This window comes from Python bivittatus, unplaced genomic scaffold (assembly GCF_059951505.1).
Source record: "Python bivittatus isolate LINGU-HERP-01145 unplaced genomic scaffold, Pbiv_v1 ctg000020_np1212, whole genome shotgun sequence".
NCBI lineage: Eukaryota > Metazoa > Chordata > Lepidosauria > Squamata > Pythonidae > Python > Python bivittatus.
In genome coordinates, this window is record NW_028277030.1 from 63,425,069 (window position 1) to 63,450,525 (window position 25,457).

The window sequence follows — 25,457 nt, forward strand, 5'->3', positions numbered from 1 at the left end:
ACCCAATACAAATGAGCCAATGGCAGGGTTTGATTGCTGTTGTGGTCAGCGGGTCATTGTATTGAAGACGTTGAGTAGGACTGGGGAGATCCAGGTTCTAATCCACCTTCAGCCACAGCAGCTCACTGGGAGACTTTTGGCCAGTCACTCTGCCTAACCTAATCCAGAGCTGTTGTGGTGGTGAAAAATTGGAGAATACCATATATACTGTCTTGACTCCATGGAAGAAATGCTGGATCTGCCTGCCTGCCTGCCAATCAATCAATCAATCAATCATCTCTCTCTCTCTTGAACATTAGGCCAGACATGTTACTTTTGAGTTTTCCAGGGATCTATGATACTGCTGATATGTTGTGGCAAAAGCAGTAAAACACTCTTGTGATGCTCTAAAAACAAACACATTTACTACTGCATTAGAACAATTCACTATATGCATGGAATACAGCCCTAAGAAAAGAGTATTACAGATGCTGCTACCGTTCGGGAGAAAGGAAGCAGGGAAATAGAGAGAGAGAGGTCAGGCTTTGCTGTTAGATGTCCAATAGTTAGAACACCTCCTGGTGGTTGGAAAATGTCTTTTCAAAACACAATACAGATACTGTTGTATTTGCTTCGTTTTGTTCCACCTTAAGTTTGAGTGACAAGCCTCAATACAAAAACTGCAGGGAAGGCAATGTATACTTGCAGGGTTTTGGAAGATAAATCTTTTATAAGTCATTATTTCATACTGCAGTAATGGAAAACTCACCTTCAGTCAAATCTGTACTGTCTCCTAACTACTATTACTATCAAATTCAAACTACCTGAAAATGGTCATGATAACAAGAAGTGATTTTTTTATGCAATGTTGAAGGCTGGGAAATCTGTAAGACTAGAAAGTTTGCTAACCACAATTACTGAAACTAAATTAACCTTAGGTCTTTTGCCTAGCCCACAGAAAGTAAGAGATTTCAAACCTAAAGAAAGGTATTTTGATTTTGCATAGCTCAAGGACTAAAAGGCATTTCAAGCCTGTTTGAAAGCCAAAGTTCACCTACCCCACCCCTCTTTTTCATGAGAAACAGCAACATGCTTCAGAATCCATTACACTGGCCTTTGAAATTATATTGTACTGAACTCCTCACTTAAAACCTCACTTTGCTTTCAGTCATTTGTATGCTGTATTCTTTTGGACCGAGTAAGTGAACATTATTGAGTTGGCCTAGAGATGGATAAAAAATCATGGATGACAATGATGAACTCATGCACAGAGATTCTGGTCCATAAACTGCATCCTTGCTTGTGACCAATCAAGGGCAGAGCAATCTTGTGGTGACGGAAGAACCCCAATCTGTGGAAGAATAATGAAATGCAATGCCCTTCTGAATGATAGCTAGAATGGTGTCTTCTACTTTCACTGTCTGGTGAATCTTCCATCCATTGTTTCCAGGGGTCAGAAAATAATTGTGAAGGGTGTGTTTCTAGGTACCAATGGGACTCTGGAGCTGGCAGAACCTGTTTTGCCTGATCTAATCACAACACACATCCAGAACCCATAGACATTGGTTCCTAACCACAATCATGCCAAAAGTCAAACCATGTGTTGGTAAGTCATGACATGAATTCTGCCCTTTCATACTTGCATTGCAAGACTGTACACAAGCACATGGGGACAGAGTTTGCATCATGATATTGCAACACATTTTGCCTCTTCCTTCCCTTGTTCTCTGCAAACATCTATGCTGGAATGGCTCCTTTTATTTATTTGTTTGTTTGTTTATAATGTTTGCATAACTGCTGTTCTTGAAGCCAAACGCTGGGTGGCTTACAGCCCCAAAATAAACCAATATATACAACAATAAAAACACAATAAATAAAAACATAAGAACCAGTAAAGCCAAAACAGAAAAACCTAGCGCCACAACCACACTTCCTTGATGCCACTCACTACATTCTCATCCCACTCTGACCACATCCTATCCAAAGCTTAGGGGAAGAGCCAGATCTTAAGCCCTCTCCTGAAGGTTAAAAGGGTGGGAGCCTGTTGGATCTCAGGGGAGAGCATGTTCCATAGCGCAGAAGCTGCAGTGGAGAAGCCACACTTCTGAGTTCTTTCTAATCGCAGGGTAACTACAGAGGTGGACTGCTGTGCACACACTGAGGAAAGATCTTCTTGGCCAGACCTTTCTCTCTAATGCAAAGGAGGGATATGCTACCTGAGAATCATGAGATTGTGTTACCAGAGACTGAAGAATTCCACTATAAGAAAAAAGATTTTCTAGAGATACAAACTTGCCATCAGTAGCTGAATAATGAGCAAAAGTCAATATTAAGTATTTACTATTACTTAAATCTCCACCAATGTGCACAAAGATGCATAAAACAAAATTCCAGGGCAGAAGAGGGCAGAAAAAGTCAATGGAAAAAAATGTAAGGACTTCCTTGATATACTGAATGCACGAATTCCCATAAAGAAAAAAACAGCATCATTCGAACAGAGTTTCTGCAATTCTCATAAATAACTGGAAGTTCTGACAATTTATAATACAGCTAATATTAGTATCCAGTGGATAAAAGTGCTAGATTTATTATTAATGGAATTAGTGAGTTAAATTATGAACATTTAACACCTAAACTTTCATCAATACATGCTTTCTCTCCAATACCCAATACTCTTCAACATCACTTGGGAGATTTGCTTGATGTTTTATTAATTCCCTTAGCAGTATAACTTTTCACATTTCAGGATGACCCTGAAACGTTCTCTATTTGTAGGTGATCCATCTGTACTCAAAGGCCTTGTGCAGACAAGGGGTTTAAGAATGAGACTGTGACACTGACACCTTAACTTGTGCCTAAATCAGTAAGAGATCAGTCTTCAACATTAAATTTCACAAAACCACCAGAAATTTCAGGATAGATCCTACACAATACAAGGAAAGCAAAAGCAGATGCTATCACATATGATTTTTCCAATATACAATCACAGCATTTACTAGAATTTCACTGGATTATTGAACTGGGGAGAGGAAGCCCGATAGCATTTTTATACATCCTCTGAAAAGCAAAGCATGGTACTAAATTTCTCATACAAATACAACACAGTATTTTCTAAGTAACTGGACCGAGGAGAGGTATTAGCTGACATTTTATTGGAGGAAAGCAGTGATAATCATACATTTAATTGAAGTAAATTACCGATTCAATCATTTAAATAGCTACACTGGCTTACAAACTTTAGCAGCCTTAACTGTCCAATTGAACAAAGAAAGGAAGCTCCTTCCTGAACCAAACATAATAAATGCTATCTGTTACCAAATAATATCTAGTGAATTAATAAAAGTCATAGATCACTGCAATGCAGCTAGACAGTAAAGCCAAATGTTAAAAGGAAGAGGGGAGGACCACCCCACATACACATACTACCACTTTTCAAGGATTTGGAAGTTCATTTTATCTGAATAACAAATAATTGAAAACCTGATAGAATCACACATTTCTTCAGGATGCTAAGAAGAAAACTAAAGTAATGAAAAAAACTTAACATGCTTCTTTACTAGTGATTCTTCCTCTCACAATTTCACCCAAATATGCTAACTGAAGAGTCAATGGATTTATGTACCTTAGGGAAAAATCCAAGTAAAACAGTGTCTCGCTCACTGCATTTCAAACTGCTTATCCATACTAGTTCTGCAAACTTCACTTCCTTAAGGCTGCAGTTTTATGCCTCTCCTCTGTCAACTCTAGACAATGTCCTGATCATGGACAAACACCCCCAACCCACCATAAACTCCAGCCTCTGAAGGATGTCCTCCCAAAATCTGGAGCTCACAGTTGGAAAGATCTTAATATCATAGGACTTCTGCAGGAAGGAGGGCAAGTGATACCGTACAAGTCATGACACACAATGATGCAAGAATGTGACATCATAACCCAACAATTTGACATAATGTGCCCATCAGGTGCATATGCTTAAACAGACATTAACAAGAGAGAGACTCCCAATCCACTACCACATTCCCCAATACTGCAGAGCTTTAGACTACATCTCAGTGAAGAGAAAAACCAGGAAGAGATTTATTTTTCAAGCCTGCTGTCTGCACCTAGATGACTTGGAGCCTTCCAAGAGAGCACTAAGTTTATTTCACTTTGAGCACAACACTCCAACAGCACCAGGTTTTAGCTGATATGTAGAAGCGTGCTCTTTTTAGAACCTGATTCAATTTTTAAAGAGTCTGTGAGGTTGCTTATTAGTTGCAGCATTATTCCCATATCAAAAATTAAACCAATTATAAAAGTAACACAATATATTTTTGAGAAGGTAGCAGACCTTAAACTTTAAGATTTAGCATTTTTCTGAATCTCTTCATCCCAGTCAAAGTCTAACACTGCATCATCCAAATCAGTTACTGAGAACAACGATTTCCCTGTAACTCTGTTGGCCTTTCCTAATTCAAAGCACTTCCGGGTGCGTTCTGCGCAATCTTTCTGGGTCCTCAATGGCTGCCTTTCTCTCACCTCATCATTACTGGCGATATTCAAGGAAACTGGAGATTCATCCGATGGCGTAAAGGCAAATTTTGCTAACTTTGCTAAAGTACTCGGGCACACTTTTCTTGAGCCTCGACTATCCGGTGTTTCTATTCTTGTCCCTGTCTTATTTATGAAAGGAATGGCTTTATTTGGCTTTGGCTTGTCTTCCTCTTTCTTGTTTTTACAGGCTTGTTTTTCCTTGCACTTATTTCCTGGGTTAAGACTGTGGCTTTCCTGGTATTTGTCAAGATCTTCTTTCCTCAGTCTTTCTTCTTTTGATGTATTTTGTGTAAAAGAATCAGGGCTGAAAATAGTCTCAGGTAATTTGTGATGTACCTCATTTTGAGGAGAAAGAGCAAGCTTAGGCTTTTGTTGAAAGGAAAATTTAGCGAGCTTAGCAGGAGCAGCTTCTGAGTTCTCAAGGACCTCACGTTCATTGCAACTTCTTCCTTTGTTTGTTTGGTCTCTATTTCGCTTCCGGTTTAAAGTTGTTGATGTCAAATGCCTTGAAGGCACATTGTGAGACAGGGAAGCATTTGTGTCTTTTATAGGACAATGTGGGACAATTATAGGATGAGAAGCCTTGGAATCTGCTATACTTGCACAAAACCCCTGGATCCTTTCAATATTCATCTTCCGCCACTTCTTAGAGGCCCTTTGAGTAATGACTGGATCAGGTGTGCTAGGTGTAGCATTTGGACCCTTGTATCTTGCTCCTGAAGGGGAGTTTATAGGCTTTTCTGTCCTCTCAAGGGCCAAACTAGCCTGTATACAAGAAGTCCCCTGATCTTTTTTTGTCAGTGATTCCCTCTTCTTGGCTTGCTCAACTTCTCTTAAACAGTTGGTCTCTTTAGAAGATCCACTACTTGTTGCTTCCAAAGCCAGACTGTCCTGAGATGTTACTGCAACTGGAAAATTACAAGTGACCTTCTCAGTTTCCATATTACCTTCTGCTATACTATCAAACCAGTTCAAGGTGTTATCATAGCTGTTCTCATGAAGGCTGTTCAATTTCTCTCTTGCTTGGGCATCATCAGATACTTGTCTGGTTGAGAATCCCAGATGCGTATCAGCCTCAGGAGTTATTTTGGATGACAAAGGTTGCAAATGACTATTATTTTCCTTGTTGTCTGAATGCTGGGAATGAATCCTCTGCTCCAATTTCCCAAATGTGTGATTATCTAAAGATGCTTCCTTGCACTGCAGAGACGGGCCTGAATTTCCATTCTGTAATCTAGAGAATTAAAAGAAAAATACATTTTGCCAAATTTTTGCATTTTTAGAAGCTCTGAATTATAGAAGCTGATGGATTTCAAGGGTGCAAAAATTAGTAACTACAGTACATGACTTTAGGCATTTGAGTTAAAACAGACTAGAATGTTTGCTAATTCCACAAGCAAATCATTCTTATACAGTAGAATTCTATGTTTATTTATTTAGAATAAATTGAAGTAGCCTTAATGGAATTTTTCCTCTCGTGTGTTTAGAACTGCAACCCTAGTTCTTGATATTGGTTTTGCATATACAGTAAATAAATAAATATTGTTAATTATTTGTACTCATATGCCTTCAAGAACATGGCTTACAACAAGGAAAATATTAATAATCATCACATCACAGTTTGTTATAGCAGCACATGTAATCTGATTTAAAGTTGATTTTTTTCTCCCAAATGTAAATATTTAGCACCTGTCAAGCCTTTTTAATTCCTCCTGCAGAAGGTGCTGCAGCTCCAGCTTCTTCAAGATTAGTTGACACTGTATTTTGTATTGCTCCCCTGGATTTTCAGGAAATGAAGTGTGGAGTGCATTGGCACCACCAAGAAGTGCACCTCCCTACAGGAATACAAGAAATGTGATACAAAAACCCTTTGGCTGGCTATGTCTGTGTAAACTTCCTAAGTTAAACTAAGCATGGTAAAGACTTGGTAAAGTTTGCAAGCACTGAGCAAAGTCATTTATTTAAAGAAGCCTTAGCATCCTTGGAACATTACTAAGGCCTAGGAAACATTCCCAGCCTTTGGCTTTGATCTTAAATAAAGTAATCAGTAAAAAGCTTCCCACCCCCTGGCCTGCTCCTGAGAAGCCTTTGGAAGACATGGGCTACTCCTGAATAATATGGGATAGGACACAGTGGGTTATCTTGAGGAAAGAGGGACATTTCCACAAGCTGGAGCTCTTAACTCATCAAAACTTGAGTCCCATAAATTACATGTTTAATGCTGAGAGTGGCTGAGGGGTGGCATGTATCAGCTTTCCCGTGCTTGCCCCTTCAGATTTTGTTTTGTCCCCAAATCAGAACAGTCAAAACATTCTGGTTTCAGTTCTACCAAATCATAGTTGGTCCAAACTCTTTGCTACAACTTCTGGAACATGATGGTTTATTCCATGTTTGAAACAACCCATTTCCCCCATTTTGTGCACACATCTGGTTCTTGATGAAAGATGCACACAGGAGAGATTAAGTATACATGATCTCTTTTATGTGGAAAAGATAGAAGTGGAACCCATTAAGTACATATCACTGTCTCGATGGACTCACAGACATTTCTATAAAGATTGTATGGTAAAGTAATATGGACTATGAACAAAAACACGCTGGGTGCAGTGGGAAATAAATTACTTCACTGAACTCAGTGGAAATTACTTCTTAATAAGGGTACTTAAAGGACTGCACTACTGGTGTCATGTATTTCTATATTGTTTGTCAATCTGAAATACTATTATCCATAGAATATAGAAAAGAGCTAGGAAAAAGGTTTTGCATTATTTTTAGGGAAGGCATATAAATTGGACAAATTTATCCTCCCACTTATCACCCAATTATCTTCCCATTTATTGAGGAATTTAATTTTGTTGCCTTCAATCCAGAACTTTTTAATTTCCCTAAGTAAGGTAAATCAAGTAAAAACTTGGATGTACAAGACAACCATAGAGTTGAGCTTCAGATTTATCAACAGTGTTATTTTCAAAAGATTAAAATTAATCATAATAATTCCTTTTCAGAGCCATAGTATTAACTGGATCTGCTCTTCCATACAGCCTTCTCTGATACCATGTCTAGAATGTACATGCAAATATCATGCCATACTGTCAGCCCTTCGAGGTAGACCAGGCCAAGAGGTAGATTCCCCAATTCTAGCTGAAACTATATTGATATAGGCTATACAGGTAGTCCTCGCTTAACAACTGCTTGTTTAATGATGGTTTGAAGTTACGACAGCCTCAGAAAAAGTGCTTTACAACCTATACTCGTACTTATAACCGTTATAAACTGTCGCACCATTCCCTGTGGTCACATGATCATGTGACCTTTTTTACGACAGTCGTTAAACAAATCACTGCAGTCGTTAAGCAAATCACATGGTTGTTAAGTGAATTCCAGCAAAAAAGTCCATTGGAGAAGCTGGATTTGTTTAACGACCACATGATTCACTTAACAACCACATGATTTTCTTAATGAACATCATAAAAATGGTTGTAAATCGGATCCAGTCACATGGTGACTTGCTTAATGACTGCCCACTTAATGACCAATTTTCCAGTCCCTATTGTGGTAATTAAGCAAGGACTACATTGAAGGCAAAAGGAGAAGAGGACGGCAGAGGATGAGATGGTTAGATAGCATCACTGAAGCAATGAGCATGAAACTGAGCAAACTCAGGGAGGCAGTGAAGGACAGGAAGGCCTGGCGCAATATGGTTCATGGGGTCACGAAGAGTCGGACACGACTTAACGACTAAACAACAACAACAACCTGTAGTAACAGTATCTTGAAAGCCAGATTCTAGTAAATTTTGGAGGAGTAAGCCTTATCTGCCTTCTCATGCTTTCTCTGCATCTTAGGCTTAAAGCATGCTTTTATTTTTTTCTCCAAGATAATCTCCTTGGCTCTACACAGTACTCATATTATATAAATATCACACAGTAGTGACTTGAAAAGTAATTTAAAACAGAAAAATATTGTGTGCGTGGAAAAGTTTACGTCAAGCTACATGGATGTGACCCATTCCAATTTCCATAACTGACTGTGAACAGGGATTAACTTTTACACAAAGTGTGAGACCAAGAAAGTGGAGGACATGATCTTTTTATACTTTTGGTGTCTACAATCTGTGCTCCCTTTTATCACAGACAATTGTTTTTGTTATCGACAGTATATATGCAAACTTACTTGCATGGAGGATTCCATCACTGAAACCACAGTTACTGCATCTTCCACAGTTACAATTTCCCTGAACATCAATCGAGCGTGTGCTGAAAAACAGGTTTAAAAGAAAATCTATAAAAGTTGATAAGCAAATGATTACATGGAATATACTGAATGCACATGGTACCTCCTAAAAGTTTTATTAGCAACACCCAATACCTATATATACATCTATCCTATTTTATCTAATCTACCTGGATTTTATTAGATTTATATCCTGTCTTTTGATCAGGAGCAAAAGGTGGCATACATAGCATTCGCTCCTCCCATTCTTCCCAACAAGAACCACCTTGTGAGGTAGACTGGGCTGAGAAAAGGTGGCCCCAAATCATCCAGAGAGCTTCTGTGGCTGTCAGTGGGCTAGCCCTAGATCTCCACACTCCTAATCCAATACCTTAACCACAATATCACATTGCTGTATAGAGAAAAAGAAAAGGAAAAATAATTAAAGGAAAAAACTCACATACCAAAAAAAAAAAAAAAAGGAAGAACAGGAAAAAAAGAAAACTGTAAAGCATACCCTATTATGTAGAGAAAATGTGATTCAACCTCATTTTTTAAATATATCATTAAACTTTAACCACATAGAACAATACCAATCCATTATAGAAAGTGAATACATGTGAATGATCCCAAATTGAAATTCTGTGATTGTATTGTCTTATAACATCTAAAAAATTATTTTGCTCTACCTCATCATCAGTACTGTATATCCAAAGTTCTTTGTATTATGATGCGTAGTTCAAAAGTATAACCACTTCTTTAACCACAATGATCTTTGTAACCCATTATTAACAAACTTCTATAGATTAAATCAAAATAGGGAGAATGCAAGAGTTGCTCATATCAAGTAAGTGTCCCTCATGCAGTCTATATTTCCAGAATAACATGGTTGACAGCCAAACCTTTTAAAAAATGTTCTGAGGTGTCCAATAAACATGAAAGACAATCTTTTATGGAATTAATCTCATATTAAGATACAGTCATGTAAAAAAGAAAGTATACCCTCTTTGAGTTCATTGGTTTTACGTACTCAACTAAGTACACCCTTATTGCTCCCATAGGTATGAAGAGGCTAAGTAGCAGTCAGGTGCTGCTAATCAAATGCCCTTGATCAATTGATCATCAGCAAGTGTGACTACCTCTATAACAGCCGAAGTTTTAGGAGTTTGCTGGTCTCGAGCATTGAGGTGTGTGTTAACACAATGCCAAGGAGTAAAGACATCAGCAATGATCTTAGAGAAGCAATTGATTGATGTTTCCCATCAAACTGGGGTTATAAGGCCATTTCCAAACAATTTAAAGTCTATCATTCTACAGTGAGGAAGATTATTCACAAGTGGAAAGCATTCAAGACAGTTACCAATCTTCCCAGGAGTGGACGTCCCAGCAAATTCACCCCAAGGTCAGACTGTGAAATGCTCAGAGAAATTGCAAAAAATCCAAGAATTACATCTCAGACTCTACAGGTCTCAGTTAGCACGTGAAATGTTAAAGTTCATAACAGTACAATTAGAAAAAGACTGAACAAGTATGGTTTGTTTGGAAGGGTTGCCAGGAGAAAGCTTCTTCTCTCTAAAAAGAACATGGCAGCATGGCTTAGGTTTGCAAAGTTGCATCTGAACAAATCACAAGACTTCTGGAACACTGTCCTTTGGACAGATGAGACCAAAGTGGAAATGTTTGGCCATAATGCACAGCGCCACATTTGGCGAAAACCAATCACAGCATATCAGCACAAACATCTCATACCGACCATCAAGCACGGTGGTGGAGGGGTGATGATTTGGGCTTGGTTTGCAGCCATAGGACCTGGGCACCTAGCAGTCATTGAGTCGACCATGAACTCCTCTGTATACCAAAGTATTCTAGAGTCAAATGTGAGGCCATTTGTCTGACAGCTAAAGCTTGGCTGACATTGGGTCACGCAACAGGATAATGATCCCAAGCACACCAGCAAATTTACAACAGAATGGCTAAAAAAGAAAAGAATCAAGGTGTTGCAATGGCCCAGTCAAAGTCCAGACCTCAACCCAATGGAAATGCTGTGGCAGGACCTCAAGAGAGCTGTGCATAAACAAATGCCCGCAAACCTCAATGAACTGAAGCAATGTTGTAAAGAAGAGTGGGCCAAAATTCCTCTACAATGATGTGAAAGGCTGATAAAGTCATACAGAAAATTACTTCAAGTTATTGCTGCTAAAGGTGGTTCTACAAGCTATTGAATCATTAAGGTGTACTTAGTTTTTCACACATGGCTTCTCCATTTTGGCTTTCTTTTTGTAAAATAAATGATGACATGGTGTAATATGTCATGTGTTGTTGTTCATCTGAGGTTGTATTTACCTACTTTTGAGAACTGCTAAGGACCAGATGATTTTTATTATGTTCTGATACGTAAAACCACGGGACTCAAAGAGGGTGTACTTTATTTTTCACACGACTGTACTTAGAAACATAACTGATATTCTTTAAATAACCTTCAGCCACTGACTTGTTAATATGACATACTTTAACAATTTATTTCAAAGTTCCTGCCAATAACCAATATCTACCGTAATATTACTTTTTAATTGTTTATAAAATAATAGGATAGGCTTAAATAATCTAAAACACATGCTGATATTGTCAACAATTCAGAATTTTAGATGCTCCTAATATATCTTCACCAACTGCAAATTCAGAAGATGTTTTCATTGAAAACTGAATTGCAGAAAATTGCTATTCTGCAATTCTGGGTGACCTAAATGTCTCTTGCAATAACTCAAATGGATTCAAACATGATAAGCTATAAGCTGATCCAAATATTACTATCTCTTCTTGCCCTCATCTTCCAGAAAATAATGATTTGGCCACAATTTCTAGGCTAGGATTATTTAAGAGTATATATAAGAGTACAAACACAGTACAAAAAGAAAAACGCACAACTTGGATAGCCTTCCAGGAAAGCAGACAGCCATTTTGTCACCAATATCAACTGAGGATTGGTGCTGATAGTCCCTCATTTATGATCTGGAGAAATGCCATGTAATTCTCTTCTGTTCCAAACTGCTATACGGTGACGCATTCCAGAAGCAACAGAAGGCTCTATGCAAGGTCATTTAATACTTGTGAGCAGAACAAGAACATGTCTTTCAGTCTAGAACACCGAAAGTTGCTCACAGGATCCTTTATTCTCTTTCACTTTTTCTTTTATTCTTTAATATCTTTTTTCTACTTTTCTTTTTATGTTTATGTAGTTATTAATCTTACGTAAAATCTTCTTTTAATCACAGTGATGCTTCTGTGATAAACAAAGCATAAATTCTCCTTATTCTGTGTTTCAGTTCATACATGTGTAAGCTGGAGAACTCTGCCTGGGTCATATTATGCAGGCATGGAAAAACTTTGCATGTGTGAGCTATTTATTACACAGGACGAGAATCTTTTGGGATCTTGCACCCATGAAACACAGCGCCAAAACAGAAAGGTAGACAATACCATCTGAACCAATTCTTGATAAAGAAATCAAATCTACCTAGCTGGGTAAAATGCTGGCTGCCGCATTTCTTTAATGTGTGTTTGTTAATCTATTCTGTGGAATGCAGCTATTGGAAAAGAAAGTGGGGAAGAAAAAGATCTCACCTTCGGCAAGCCGTATCAAGCTCTCTAATAGGCGGATTGTGGTTCGGGCTGCGTTCCGGCAGTCACTCTGCCTCTGCATCTGATAATAGCGGACAAGGATCAGGTGGCTTTCGTCTGTCAGTATCGGCCGGAGATTCTTGATAAGGCAGAAGTAAGTTTTCATTTTTTCCATAGACCAGAGTTTTTCAGACGTGCTCGGGCAGCCTGAAAAAAGAAGAATTAAATAACAAAGCAACAATACCAATACTATATGCATGATAGCACTGGAAAAAAGTTGTCTTCTAGGCTATCAATTAGTCTGACAGAAATGGTTTTCTGAGTAATCAAAACCTAATGAGAATCCAGCAATCACACTTCATAAACTTGAATCTCTACCTTCAATGTAATATGTGTGGGCGCATGTGTTAAATTGATCTCACCGGCTCAACTCTGACCCTGTGCTAAGCCCTAGTTTGCTTAACTGTGGTTCACTGTAAGAGTCACACTGGCTGGGTTCATACCTAACATTAAGCCTTAAACGTAGCTTATAGACGACAATGTTGAGTTCACATAACACACTTTCAAAACTAAACAAACCCTATTATTACTTAGCATGACATGTCACCTTGGCTACTGTAATCTACTTTGCAATGGCCCATGCTATTTGCATTATTATCATTGTTGTTATTATTCTGTTTGATTATGTTTTATAGTAAGAATACAAAAAATAAACAGAATGTGAAAATAAAAAAGTGAAACAGTGAAATAAACAATTAAATCCTAAAAACATTTTTTTGAATTACCAAAAAACCCCCAACAACCCCTAAACAGAACAAATAGAAAAAGGGGGGAAAAAACCAAAAATAAAAGAACCCAGAGAAAATTTTAAAACCCCAATACTAAATGTCTAAAAACACATATTAAACATGTAGAGATCATTTGTTTATGGAAAATACCTTATAATATTATGTTATTATCAAATAGAAAAAGAAAAATTACCTAAGAATACTACTCTATTATTGTAAAACATCACAAAATCTATACCAGAGAATAACATATTGCTACATAGAAAATAATGCCTTTATTAGGTTAGTAGAAAAGAATGACTTTTCCAAAATTACACATTGTTGTTGTTTAGTCGTTAAGTTGTGTCCGACTCTTCGTGACCCCATGAACCATATTGCGCCAGGCCTTCCTGTCCTTCACTGGACTGCACAAACTCCCTGAGTTTGCTCAGTTTCATGCTCATTGCTTCAGTGATGCTATCTAACCATCTCATCCTCTGCCGTCCTCTTCTCCTTTTGCCTTCAATCTTTCCCAACATCAGAGTCTTCTCCAAAGAGATCTCTCTTCGCATTAGGTGACCAAAGTATCTGAGCTTGAGCTTCATTATCGATCCTTCCAATGAGCAATCAGGGTTGATTTCCTTTAAGATTGACTGGTTTGACCTCCTAGCAGTCCAGGGGACTCTCAAGAGTCTTCTCCAGCACCACAGTTCAAAGGCATCAATTCTTCAGCGCTCAGCCTTCTTTATGGTCCAGCTCTCACAGCCATACATTACTACTGAAAAAACCATAGCTTTGACTATGCGGATCTTTGTCGGCAAGGTGACGTCTCTGCTTTTTAATATGCTATCTAGGCTTGCCATAGCTTTCCTCCCAAGGAGCAAGCGTCTTTTAATTTCATGGCTGCAGTCTCCGTCTGCGGTGATCTTGGAGCCCAAATAAATGAAGTCTGTTACTGCTTCCATTTCTACCCCTTCTATTTGCCAGGAATTGATGGGTCCAGATGCCATGATCTTAGTTTTTTAATGTTGAGTTTCAAGCCAGCTTTCGCACTCTCCTCTTTCACCCTCATCAAGAGGCTCTTTAGTTCTTCTTCACTTTCTGCCATTAGGGTGGTATCGTCTGCATATCTGAGGTTGTTGATGATTCTCCCTGCAATCTTAATTCCGGCTTGTGATTCTTCCAGCCTGGCATTTCTCATGATGTACTCTGCATATAGGTTAAATAAGCAGGGTGACAGTATGCAGCCTTGTCGTACACCTTTCCCTATTTTGAACCAATCGGTTGTTCCATGACCGGTTCTAACTGTTGCTTCTTGGCCCGCATACAGATTTCTCAGGAGACAGGTAAGGTGGTCTGGTACTCTCATCTCTTTAAGAATTTGCCACAGTTTGATGGGGGCGGAGCTGGCGTCGCGGCGATACGGCGGGCAATCCTGGGCTCCCAGGATGGCAGCCGATATCTCCTTCCCCGGACGGTCCCGATGGACCTAAGCCGTCCCGTAGAGATGGCGATCACAAAGGGCACGTCCCGCGGATCTCAGGGACGCCGCAAGTCCCAGATTGATCTGGGGAGAAGCTCTTGAAGCCGGCGGAGGAGAGCCAGCCAAAATGGCTGCGAAAGCCGGGACAGCTCCAAAGGAAGAAGGAAGAGAAGGGTGTCAACTGGGTGAGATGGACTTTTACTATTCAACTATTCTTAGAGAACACCTTAAGTAACTTAAAGAGATTTTTAAAAGTGAAGAAAAGTGGATTAAGCGGCGAGATCGAGCCTTATAAAAAAAGGGGGGGAATTTTTTTTTTTCAACTTTCCCTTTTTAGTGGAATTGGCAAGATGTTTTTCTCTTAAAAAAAATATATTTTTAACTGGATTGGCTTTTTCTTTTTAATACTCAATAACTCTTTATCTTAAGCCTTTTTTTTGACTAAGATTTCTTTATTGTTGTAAGAAATTTATACTTTTTGATTTTGAAATGGGGAAAGTGGAGTTAAGAGAAAGTAAATGAAAGAAAGTTACACTGCCATCTAGAGGCTCAACATAGTGCTCTTTTTCTTCTATTGTGACGCATGCTCAAGGACCCTGTGCTTTCTAAAAAGATAGTGGGATGTGCATGTTTATACAGGTGCCATCCGTAACTATAAACAAGAAAGTGGAGTTGAAAGCGATTTTGAAAATATTAAGATGGAAAGTTTGAGCTAGTCACAAGAGCCCTGATTAGTGGCAGTAGCTCTTCTTTCTACTAGAAGCTCTGCTTTGTTCTCCATTCCCCCCTCAGTTGGATTTTTTTAAAGAGACTTAGTCTTTCCCTTCCTCTTTTTTTTTGTTTTGTTTTTTTTGTTTCTTATTTTTGGCAAGAACAAAGATAAAGAATCCTTTGACTCAATGAAGGTTTATCAATATAATAAACTATACGAGAAACACAATGCAGAAAAAGATCTTTAAACTATTGAGGATGACTATAAAAAACTGGAAGAAGAGCTGCAGAAATTCCCGCAAAAAAAAGAAAAGAAAAAAAGATATTAAAGCTAAAATGGATTTAATTAAACATAAAACGGGATCAATGGAAAAGGAAGAAATAGTACAAGAAATCAGAAACATTAAACAGAATTATTGTGAGGCTTATAAACTGAGAATTAAAAGGGTTAATCAACTGATAAATGAAGAGGGACAGACTTGTTCTTGGCACTGAGGGTGAGAAAAAGATTATACAAGATTATAATGGAAAATCGTACTAAGAGAATGCACAAAAAGAAGAAGTAAAACAATATTGAAAGAAACTACTTTAGATGTTTAAAGAAAAAACGAGGGGAATACAACAATGATGGAACTGACAGAAGCTTCAAAAGCAGAATGTTTGAAAGGACATTTATTATTGCTTTCTCTTATCCAATAATATAGAAAAAGGAATAAACAGCTAGATATTTTGGGATATTGAATGAAAAGGGTGAACTCAAAATTATGCAAGCGCTGGAATAAAGTATAAATCTGAGATATATAGTTAAAAATTGTATTTGATTCTAAATGTTTTAAGAGATTAGACATTTATATATGGTTGAATATAGTAACATATAGATTTTAAACTAGAGATATTTTTGTTGAAACATGTAGTGAAGAATCTGGTTAGAACTGTAACCCGTTTAGAACTGTAACTGATATTGTAACTGATACTGGTTAGAACTGTAACTTTTAAGAATTGGAAAAATTAAAAATTACTTATGCAGGAGGAAGTTATTGAAAATTATGAAATGTGCAGAGATGAGTTAAATTGAGATTTGAAATTAGAGTAAGAAGATAATAACTTGTTTTTATTAATGATTGGATGAGAAAATATAGTAATGTAATGGATTAGGAAACTTTATAATAGAAATTTGATATTAATTATTATATATATACACATATAATCGATAGATGAAAATGTATTACTAATCCTATTGAAAGTTAAAATTTCTTGTAATAAATGATTTTATAGATTAGCTATGAATGATTAATAATTGTTAATTGATAAGTATACAAGTATATTTTGAATAGATGATATGAGAATTTAAGATTATGAAAGGGGCACCAACGAGTTGGTAACTGGTTGACACACGTTATAAAATGGAAGATGCTTTTTTTTTATGCCTTTTTATGGTTTTGTTTGTCCATGTATGTTTTGTGTTTGTTGTAAAAATAAAAAAATATTAAAAAAAAAAAAAAGAATTTGCCAGAGTTTGTTGTGATCCACACAATCAAAGGCTTTTGCATAGTCAATGAAGCAGAAGTAGATATTTTTCTGGAACTCTCGTGCTTTCTCCATGATCCAGCGAATGTTGGCGATTTGATCTCTAGTTCCTCTGCCTCTTCGAAACCCAGCTTGTACATCCGGTAGTTCTCGGTGCATGTATTGCTGAAGCCTAGCTTGTAGGATTTTGAGCATAACCTTGCTAGCATGTGAAATGAGTACAATTGTGCGATAGTTTGAGCATTCTTTGGCATTGCCCTTCTTTGGAATTGGAATGTAAACTGACCTTTTCCAATCCCATGGCCACTGTCGCGTTTTCCAAACTTGCTGGCATATTGAGTGCAGCACTTTAACACCATCGTCTTTTAGTATTTTAAATAACTCAGCTGGAATACCGTCATCTCCACTAGCTTTGTTGTTAGCAATGCTTCCTAAGGCCCACTTGACTTCACTCTCTAGGATGTCTGGCTCAAGGTCAGTGATCACACCAGCGTGGACATCAGGGATATTAAGATCTTTCTTGTATAGTTCTTCTGTGTATTCTCTTCTTACTCTCTTCTGCTTCTGTTAGGTCCCTGCCTTTTTTGTCCTTTATCATGCCCATCTTTGCACTAAACGTTCCTTTCATATCTCCAATTTTCTTGTAGAGATCTCTAGTCTTCCCCATTCTATTGTTTTCCTCGATTTCTTTGCATTGTTCATTTAAGAAGGCCTTCTTATCTCTCCTTGCTATTCTCCGGAAATCTGCATTCAGTTGCTTATATCTTTCCCTTTCACCCTTGCTTTTCGCATTCCTTCTTTCCACAGCTATTTGTAATGCCTCATCAGACAGCCATTTTGCTTTCTTGCATTTCTTTTTCCTTGGGATGGTTTTAGTTGCTGCCTCCTGTACAATGTTACAGACCTCCGTCCATAGTTCTTCAGGCACTCTGTCTACCAAATCTAATCCTCTAAATCTATTCATCACCTTCACTGTGTACTCACAAGGAATATGATCTAAGTCATACCTGAGTGGTCTAGTGGTTTTCCCTACATTCTTCAACTTAAGCCTAAATTTTGCAGTAAGAAGCTCATGATCTGAGCCACAGTCAGCTCCTGGTTTTCTTTTTGCTGTCTGTATAGAGCTTCTCCATCTTTGGCTGCAAAGTATGTAATCAATCTGGTTTCGGTATTGACCATCTGGTGATGTCCATGTGTAGAGTCGTCTCTTGTGTTGTTGGAAAAGAGTGTTTGCTATGACTAGCTTGTTCTCTTGACAGAATTCTATTAGCCTTTGCCCTGCTTCATTTTGTGCTCCAAGGCCAAACTTGCCTGTTATTCCGATTACTCCTTGACTTCCTACTTTAGCATTCCAATCCCCTATGATGAAAAGGACATCTTTTTTTGGTGCTAGTTCTAGAAGGTGTTGTAGGTCTTCATAGAACCGGTCAACTTCAGCTTCTTCGGCATCAGTGGTTGGGGCATAGACTTGGATTACTGTGATTGAATGGTTTGCCTTGGATACGCACTGAGATCATTCTGTTGTTTTTGAGGTTGTACCCCATTACTGCCTTTCCCACTCTCTTATTGACTATGAGTGCAACTCCATTTCTTCTAAGGGTATCTTGCCCACAGTGGTAGATATAATGGTCACCCGAATTAAATTCACCCATTCCCATCCATTTCAGTTCACTGATTCCCAAGATGTCGATGTTCAATCTTGTCATCTCATGTTTGACCACATCCAGCTTGCCTTGGTTCATAGATCTTACATTCCAGGTACCTATACAATATTGTTCTTTACAGCATCAGACCTTTTCGCTTCCAGATACATCCACAGCTGAACTTTCGGCTTTGGCCCAGCCACTTCACTCTTTCTGGAGCTACTTGGAATTGCCCTCCGCTCTTTCCCAGTAGCATATTGGACACCTTCCGACCTGAGGGGCTCATCTTCTGGTGTCATATCTTTTAGCCTTTTAACATTGTCCATGGGGTTTTCTTGGCAAGGATACTGGAGTGGGTTGCCATTTCCTTCTCCAGTGGACCACATTTTGTCAGAACTCTCTGTCATGACCTGTCCGTCTTGGGTGGCCCTGCACGGTATAGCTCATGGCTTCACTGAGTTACGCAAGCCCCTTCGTCACAACAAGGCAGTGATTCATGAAGGGGAAATTACACATTTCCCGAAGTCAATTGTTCTTGTCTAGAATAATATTACTTTTGGCATCTGGACCCATCAATTCCTGGCAAATAGAAGGGGTAGAAATGGAAGCAGTAACAGACTTTATTTATTTGGGCTCCAAGATCACTGCAGATGGAGACTGCAGCCATGAAATCAAAAGATACTTGCTCCTTGAAAGCTATGCCAAATCTAGACAGCACATTGAAAAACAGACATGACCTTGCTGACAAAGATCCGCATAATCAAAGCGATGGTTTTTCCAGTAGCTATGTATGGGTGAGAGCTGTACCATAAGGAAGGCTGAGCACCAAAGAATTGATACCTTTGAATTGTGGTGCTGGAGAAGACTCTTAGGAGTCCTTTGGACTACTAGAAGGTCAAACCAGTCAATCCTAAAGGAAATCAACCCTGATTGGTCATTGGAAAGATTGATACTGAAGCTCAAGCTGAGATACTTTGGCCACCTAATGCGAAGAGAAGACTCTTTGGAAAAGACCCTGATGCTGGGAAAGATGGAAGGCAAAAGAAGGGGACAGCAGAGGATGAGATGGTTAGATAGCATCACCAAAGCAATGAACATGAAATTGAGCAAATTCCGGAAGACAGTGAAGAACAGGAAGGCCTGGCATGATATGATTCATGGGGTCACAAAGAGTTGGACACGACTTAACGACTGAACAACAAAAGTTTCTTAGTATAATTTGTTTGGCAGCTCCCCAGGTCTGGTACAACCATAATTCCTCCAAGATATTCAGATTCCAAAATTTTGGGATATAATTCAACATCATATATTCAGCAATAACTCCATGCTGAACTCTGGATGTAACACTCCAGACCACTGGACTCATTGATTTCTGTGGGAGGAGCATCATAATAACTTTTCCTACATTAAATTAATAACACAACCTAGGATTTTGCTGAGCCTCCTGAGACTCAGCCGAAATTTTTCTATATTATTCCACACACAAAGGCTCAAATGTATCTAGATTGACAGATGCTAGTTGCATGCCTGAAGTAGTGGACCATCTGGGTAGAGACATGTGTGAAGTCAAACAAGCCTCACTTACTGAATTCTATTGTCTAAAGTTCAAGTTACACATTGTAACATATTTTAACATTAGACAGAATGTAGAGATGAAATACAGAAATACTTAGTTTAATATAGAAATTAAGCAAATAAATCAACAGAGCTGTTTTAGAATCTGAAGGCTAGTTCCCATTTTCAATATTTTGTAATTGTATAGATTTGTTCTCTGACCAAATAATGTGGTAGAATACTTTAAAATAATGGTAATTTAAAAATTGTATGGGACATCCATCAGTAATGTGCTTATCACAACTGAAAACAGTCTAGTTAGTGATATCTTTATTAGACCCAGTGACCAGCATTTTATACAATTTTAGAAGAAAAATCATGACCCAAATTAAAATACATAAACATTTTCTAGAAGATCAATAAAATAAATAAAAGGGGGGAGGGCGGAGCTGGCGTCGCGGCGATACGGCGGGCGATCCTGGGCTCCCAGGATGGCAGCCGATATCTCCTCCCCCGGACGGTCCCGATGGACCTAAGCCGTCCCGTAGAGATGGCGATCGCAAAGGGCACGTCCCGCGGATCTCAGGGACGCCGCAAGTCCCAGATTGATCCGGGGAGAAGCTCTTGAAGCCGGCGGAGGAGAGCCAGCCAAAATGGCTGCGAAAGCCAGGGCAGCTCCAAAGGAAGAAGGAAGAGAAGGGTGTCAACTGGGTGAGATGGACTTTTACTATTTAACTATTCTTAGAGAACACCTTAAGTAACTTAAAGAGATTTTTAAAAGTGAAGAAAAGTGGATTAAGCGGCGAGATCGAGCCTTATAAAAAAAGGGGGGGAAATTTTTTTTCTTTTCAACTTTCCCTTTTTAGTGGAATTGGCAAGATGTTTTTTTTCTTAAAAAAATATATATTTTTAACTGGATTGGCTTTTTCTTTTTAATACTCAATAACTCTTTATCTTAAGCCTTTTTTTTGACTAAGATTTCTTTATTGTTGTAAGAAATTTATACCTTTTGATTTTGAAATGGGGAAAGTGGAGTTAAGAGAAAGTAAATGAAAGAAAGTTACACTACCATCTAGAGGCTCAACATAGTGCTTTTTTTCTTCTATTGTGACGCATGCTCAAGGACCCTGTGCTTTCTAAAAAGATGGTGGGATGTGAATGTTTATACAGGTGCCATCCGTAACTATAAACAAGAAAGTGGAGTTGAAAGCGATTTTGAAAATATCAAGATGGAAAGTTTGAGCTAGTCACAAGAGCCCTGATTAGTGGCAGTAGCTCTTCTTTCTGCTAGAAGCTCTGCTTTGCTCTCCATTCCCCCCTCAGTTGGATTTTTTTTAAAGAGACTTAGTCTTTTCCCTCCTCTTCTTTTTTTTTTTTCTCTTTTTTTTCTCTTGTTTTTTTTTATTTTTTTTTTATTTTTGGCAAGAACAAAGATAAAGAATCCTTTGACTCAATGAAGGTTTATCAAGATAATAAACTATACGAGAAACACAATGCAGAAAAAGATCTTTAAACTATTGAGGATGACTATAAAAAACTGGAAGAAGAGCTGCAGAAATTCCCGCAAAAAAAAAAGAAAAAAGATACTAAAGCTAAAATGGACTTAATTAAACATAAAACGGGATCAATGGAAAAGGAAGAAATAGTACAAGAAATCAGAAACATTAACCAGAATTATTGTGAGGCTTATAAACTGAGAATTAAAAGGGTTAATCAACTGATAAATGAAGAGGGACAGACTTGTTCTTGGCACTGAGGGTGAGAAAAAGATTATACAAGATTATAATGGAAAATCGTACTAAAAGAATGCACAAAAAGAAGAAGTAAAACAATATTGAAAGAAACTACTTCAGATGTTTAAAGAAAAACGAGGGGAATACAACAATGATGGAACTGACAGAAGCTTCAAAAAGCAGAATGTTTGAAAGGACATTTATTATTGCTTTCTCTTATCCAATAATATAGAAAAAGGAATAAACAGCTAGATATTTTGGGATATTGAATGAAAAGGGTGAACTCAAAATTATGCAAGCGCTGGAATAAAGTATAAATCTGAGATATATAGTTAAAAATTGTATTTGATTCTAAATGTTTTAAGAGATTAGACATTTACATATGGTTGAATATAGTAACATATAGATTTTAAACTAGAGATTTTTTTGTTGAAATATGTAGTGAAGAATCTGGTTAGAACTGTAACCCGGTTAGAACTGTAACTGATATTGTAACTGATACTGGTTAGAACTGTAACTTTTAAGAATTGGAAAAATTAAAAATTACTTATGCAGGAGGAAGTTATTGAAAATTATGAAATGTGCAGAGATGAGTTAAATTGAGATTTGAAATTAGAGTAAGAAGATAAGTAACTTGTTTTTATTAATGATTGGATGAGAAAATATAGTAATGTAACGGATTAGGAAACTTTATAATAGAAATTTGATATTAATTATTATATATATACACATATAATCGATAGATGAAAATGTATTACTAATCCTATTGAAAGTTAAAATTTCTTGTAATAAATGATTTTATAGATTAGCTATGAATGATTAATAATTGTTAATTGATAAGTATACAAGTATATTTTGAATAGATGATATGAGAATTTAAGATTATGAAAGGGGCACCAACGAGTTGGTAACTGGTTGACACACGCTATAAAATGGAAGATGCTTTTTTTTAATGCCTTTTTATGGTTTTGTTTGTCCATGTATGTTTTGTGTTTGTTGTAAAAATAAAAAAATATTAAAAATAAATAAATAAATAAATAAAAGGGTTCATTATTGATACTAAAATAAGATACGAAAACTCTAAATACTTAAACCTAATTGATTACAAAACTGCTCTATGAATAAAACACTAAGATACCATTAGGCTGAGTTACTGAACTATTAAGTAAGTAAGTGTGTGTGTCTGGAGATACAGATATGCATACACGCGCAGGCTTCCCTTGCTTTATGCTAGGGTTTCATTCCCCCAAATCTCACATGAAGCAAGACGCTGACCCAGTAGGAAAAAGGGGGGTTGTAGGGCATGATGTCAAATTTTGTAACCTTAATGTATTGACAAATGCACTCATAAATTTTTAGAGCCTTGTTCTTAAGCACTACATTACTCAAACTAGTCTTCTTCCTTGTCTCATGCTCTATATAGAGTGAAAGCATTTTCTTCATCTTTTCTACAGCTGGATTTCTAATTATTGTGAATATCATGGCATCAAAGAGGTAGAATGCACCATGGCACTACAAATTTTATTAGCAGTCTTTGTTCTGTTGCACACAGTAGCATCATCCTGATTAAAAGCTTGTCCTAGGGCTGAGGATCCTTCATCAGCTTGGTGTGACATATCTCCAACTTTTAGTGTTGGAGAGAACCTTTCATTTTATGTAAGGGGATTGGACAAAATGTAACAATCCATTACAGGTATGGAAATAAGTGGAGACAGGATGCATAACTAGAACAATTGCACAACATGATAGTAAATGTGTGAGTGAAGCAGAAAAAGGTTTTGGTGGGAAAATGTTCAAGTGGTTTTAGTGGGAAGAAGTCTTGCATGTTACCAGATTATGCTGGCACAAATCACATAACATTGATTTTTTTTTGCATAAAATAAATTGGTGGACAAAAAGGAGGACATGTACAATAGTGAATTTGCATAAAGTGAATTCACATAAAGCAAGGGAAACCTGTGTGTGTATAAAACTTCATTATGATCAGTGACAAGCAGTTAGATTCAGATAATTCCATAGAATGTAATACAAATAATCACCATGTTACCTTTATTTTCCAGTATGAAGGAGGAAATGATGTGATCCCATTCTTCATTTTTTGTATCCAACAATACCAAGACAAGATCAAACCTGCTAAGAAGAGGGCTTCCAAGGGCTATGTTGACTGAGACAGATTCATTAGTGTCATATTGGCCCTTTGGATTGGTTGCTGCCAAAATTGTGGTCCTTGTATTCAGTTTGCACACTAAGCTGAAGGGAAAGGATGGCTGGCATTAGTATCAAATAGAACTGAACTATTTTAGAATTGATTTTTTTTTAATTACTGGTAGAACATCTTTCATTCTAGATCTTTATTCTGGAATCCCAAAGCATTCCATTGATTTCATGTGAGCTGAACAGCTCAGATGATGGTAACAAGTTACTGGAAAAGGCTTGTGGATTATATTAAAGTACAATTTGCAAGTGTGTGGCAAGCCAAACATGCAGGTGATGGATGACAACAGCCCCATTTTGACTAGAGGCAACAACACTACAAATTTTAAATTAGCGTTGGATTGCTAATCGCTTACTAATGTGATTAATAAAATGGTTTTGTCAGCAAGAACAAGAATGAAATATCTGGAAAACTAATTTGAAAACTCTAAATTCGGCCAGGTCCCAATCACAATTAATCAAATTCATCTCTCATTTTGCTTCAATCTACCTAGATACTCCCAGATCAGCCCCACTATCTAGTCTTTCCCAAGAGACCCTATTTGTTTAATTGGAAACTGATTGTCCTGATTCTTGAAAAATTATGACCCTCACATCCAAACTTTCATTTCCACTCAGCTATGCTTATTTGATGCACCGTAAGTACATATCCCTATTAGACAATTATGCATATTCTCACAGAATCAACATACAAGCAACCTGACTCATAATAAGAGCCTCTGTGACAGCTCTTGAGTACAGTAAATTTTTTGCCTTCCTTAATTCATTTGACCTTGACCTGAGATTTGTTTTCAGAGCATCAGAAGGATATTTTTTTCTCCTAGTAGTCACAGCATAACCCTTAGTGCAGGCAGCTAGGCAGCTGTTCTAAATCTGACTGGGGGTGATCTATTTCTAGTTGGTGCCATCTTAGCCCTTACCTCGCATACTGAGTGGGAACAAGTGTAGCACCAATCATCTTAGCTTTCATATTTGTAGCAGTATGCAACATGGGAAAAGCATTTTGACTTGCAGCCAGTATCAACAGAGATTCAAAAAGGAAATCAGAGTTGACCCCTTTGCATAATGCCATAAGGATTGCTAAATATGGAAGGGAAAGGTTGGAACCCCAGAACACATACTTGGAATGGAAAAAGGGTCTAAAATTCCATCTGCAGCACTAAACAAGTTTCATTGCTCTCCTGACTAAAAATGGATTTCCATTTTTACTGAAAATAGTATCCAGTAATGGTCATTTCAAGACCATGTTTATGATCAGACTTATATTGGTACAAGGATGATGTAAACATAACAACCAAAGTGCATTATTTTCTCATGTATCCTGCTTTTATACACATCCAGAAAGCTTTGCTGCAGATTCAAAATTTTAGCAAATTCACTGTGGTATCTCAGACAGGAGACGGGACAAAGTGAGAGCTAATAGCCAAACTGAAGCTGCTGATTCTTCACCTGGCAATTTTGAAAAATGCTGGAAAAATATTAA

General features: G+C 37.6%; 1 protein-coding gene across 1 annotated transcript in view; it reads right to left on the reverse strand.

Moving 5' to 3' along the window:
* Positions 1 to 299: 299 nt before the first annotated feature.
* The window catches only part of MCM9 (minichromosome maintenance 9 homologous recombination repair factor), a 54,909-nt gene continuing 29,751 nt past the window's right edge, over positions 300 to 25,457 (reverse strand). The window contains exons 9-13 of the mRNA XM_088139928.1: positions 23,808 to 24,010; positions 12,346 to 12,549; positions 8,686 to 8,768; positions 6,202 to 6,347; positions 300 to 5,746 (exon numbers count right to left, since the gene is read on the reverse strand). Of these exons, the coding sequence (XP_087996054.1) occupies positions 4,318 to 5,746; positions 6,202 to 6,347; positions 8,686 to 8,768; positions 12,346 to 12,549; positions 23,808 to 24,010 (2,065 nt within the window). The 3' untranslated portion in view covers positions 300 to 4,317. The remainder of the gene's footprint in view (positions 5,747 to 6,201; positions 6,348 to 8,685; positions 8,769 to 12,345; positions 12,550 to 23,807; positions 24,011 to 25,457) is intronic.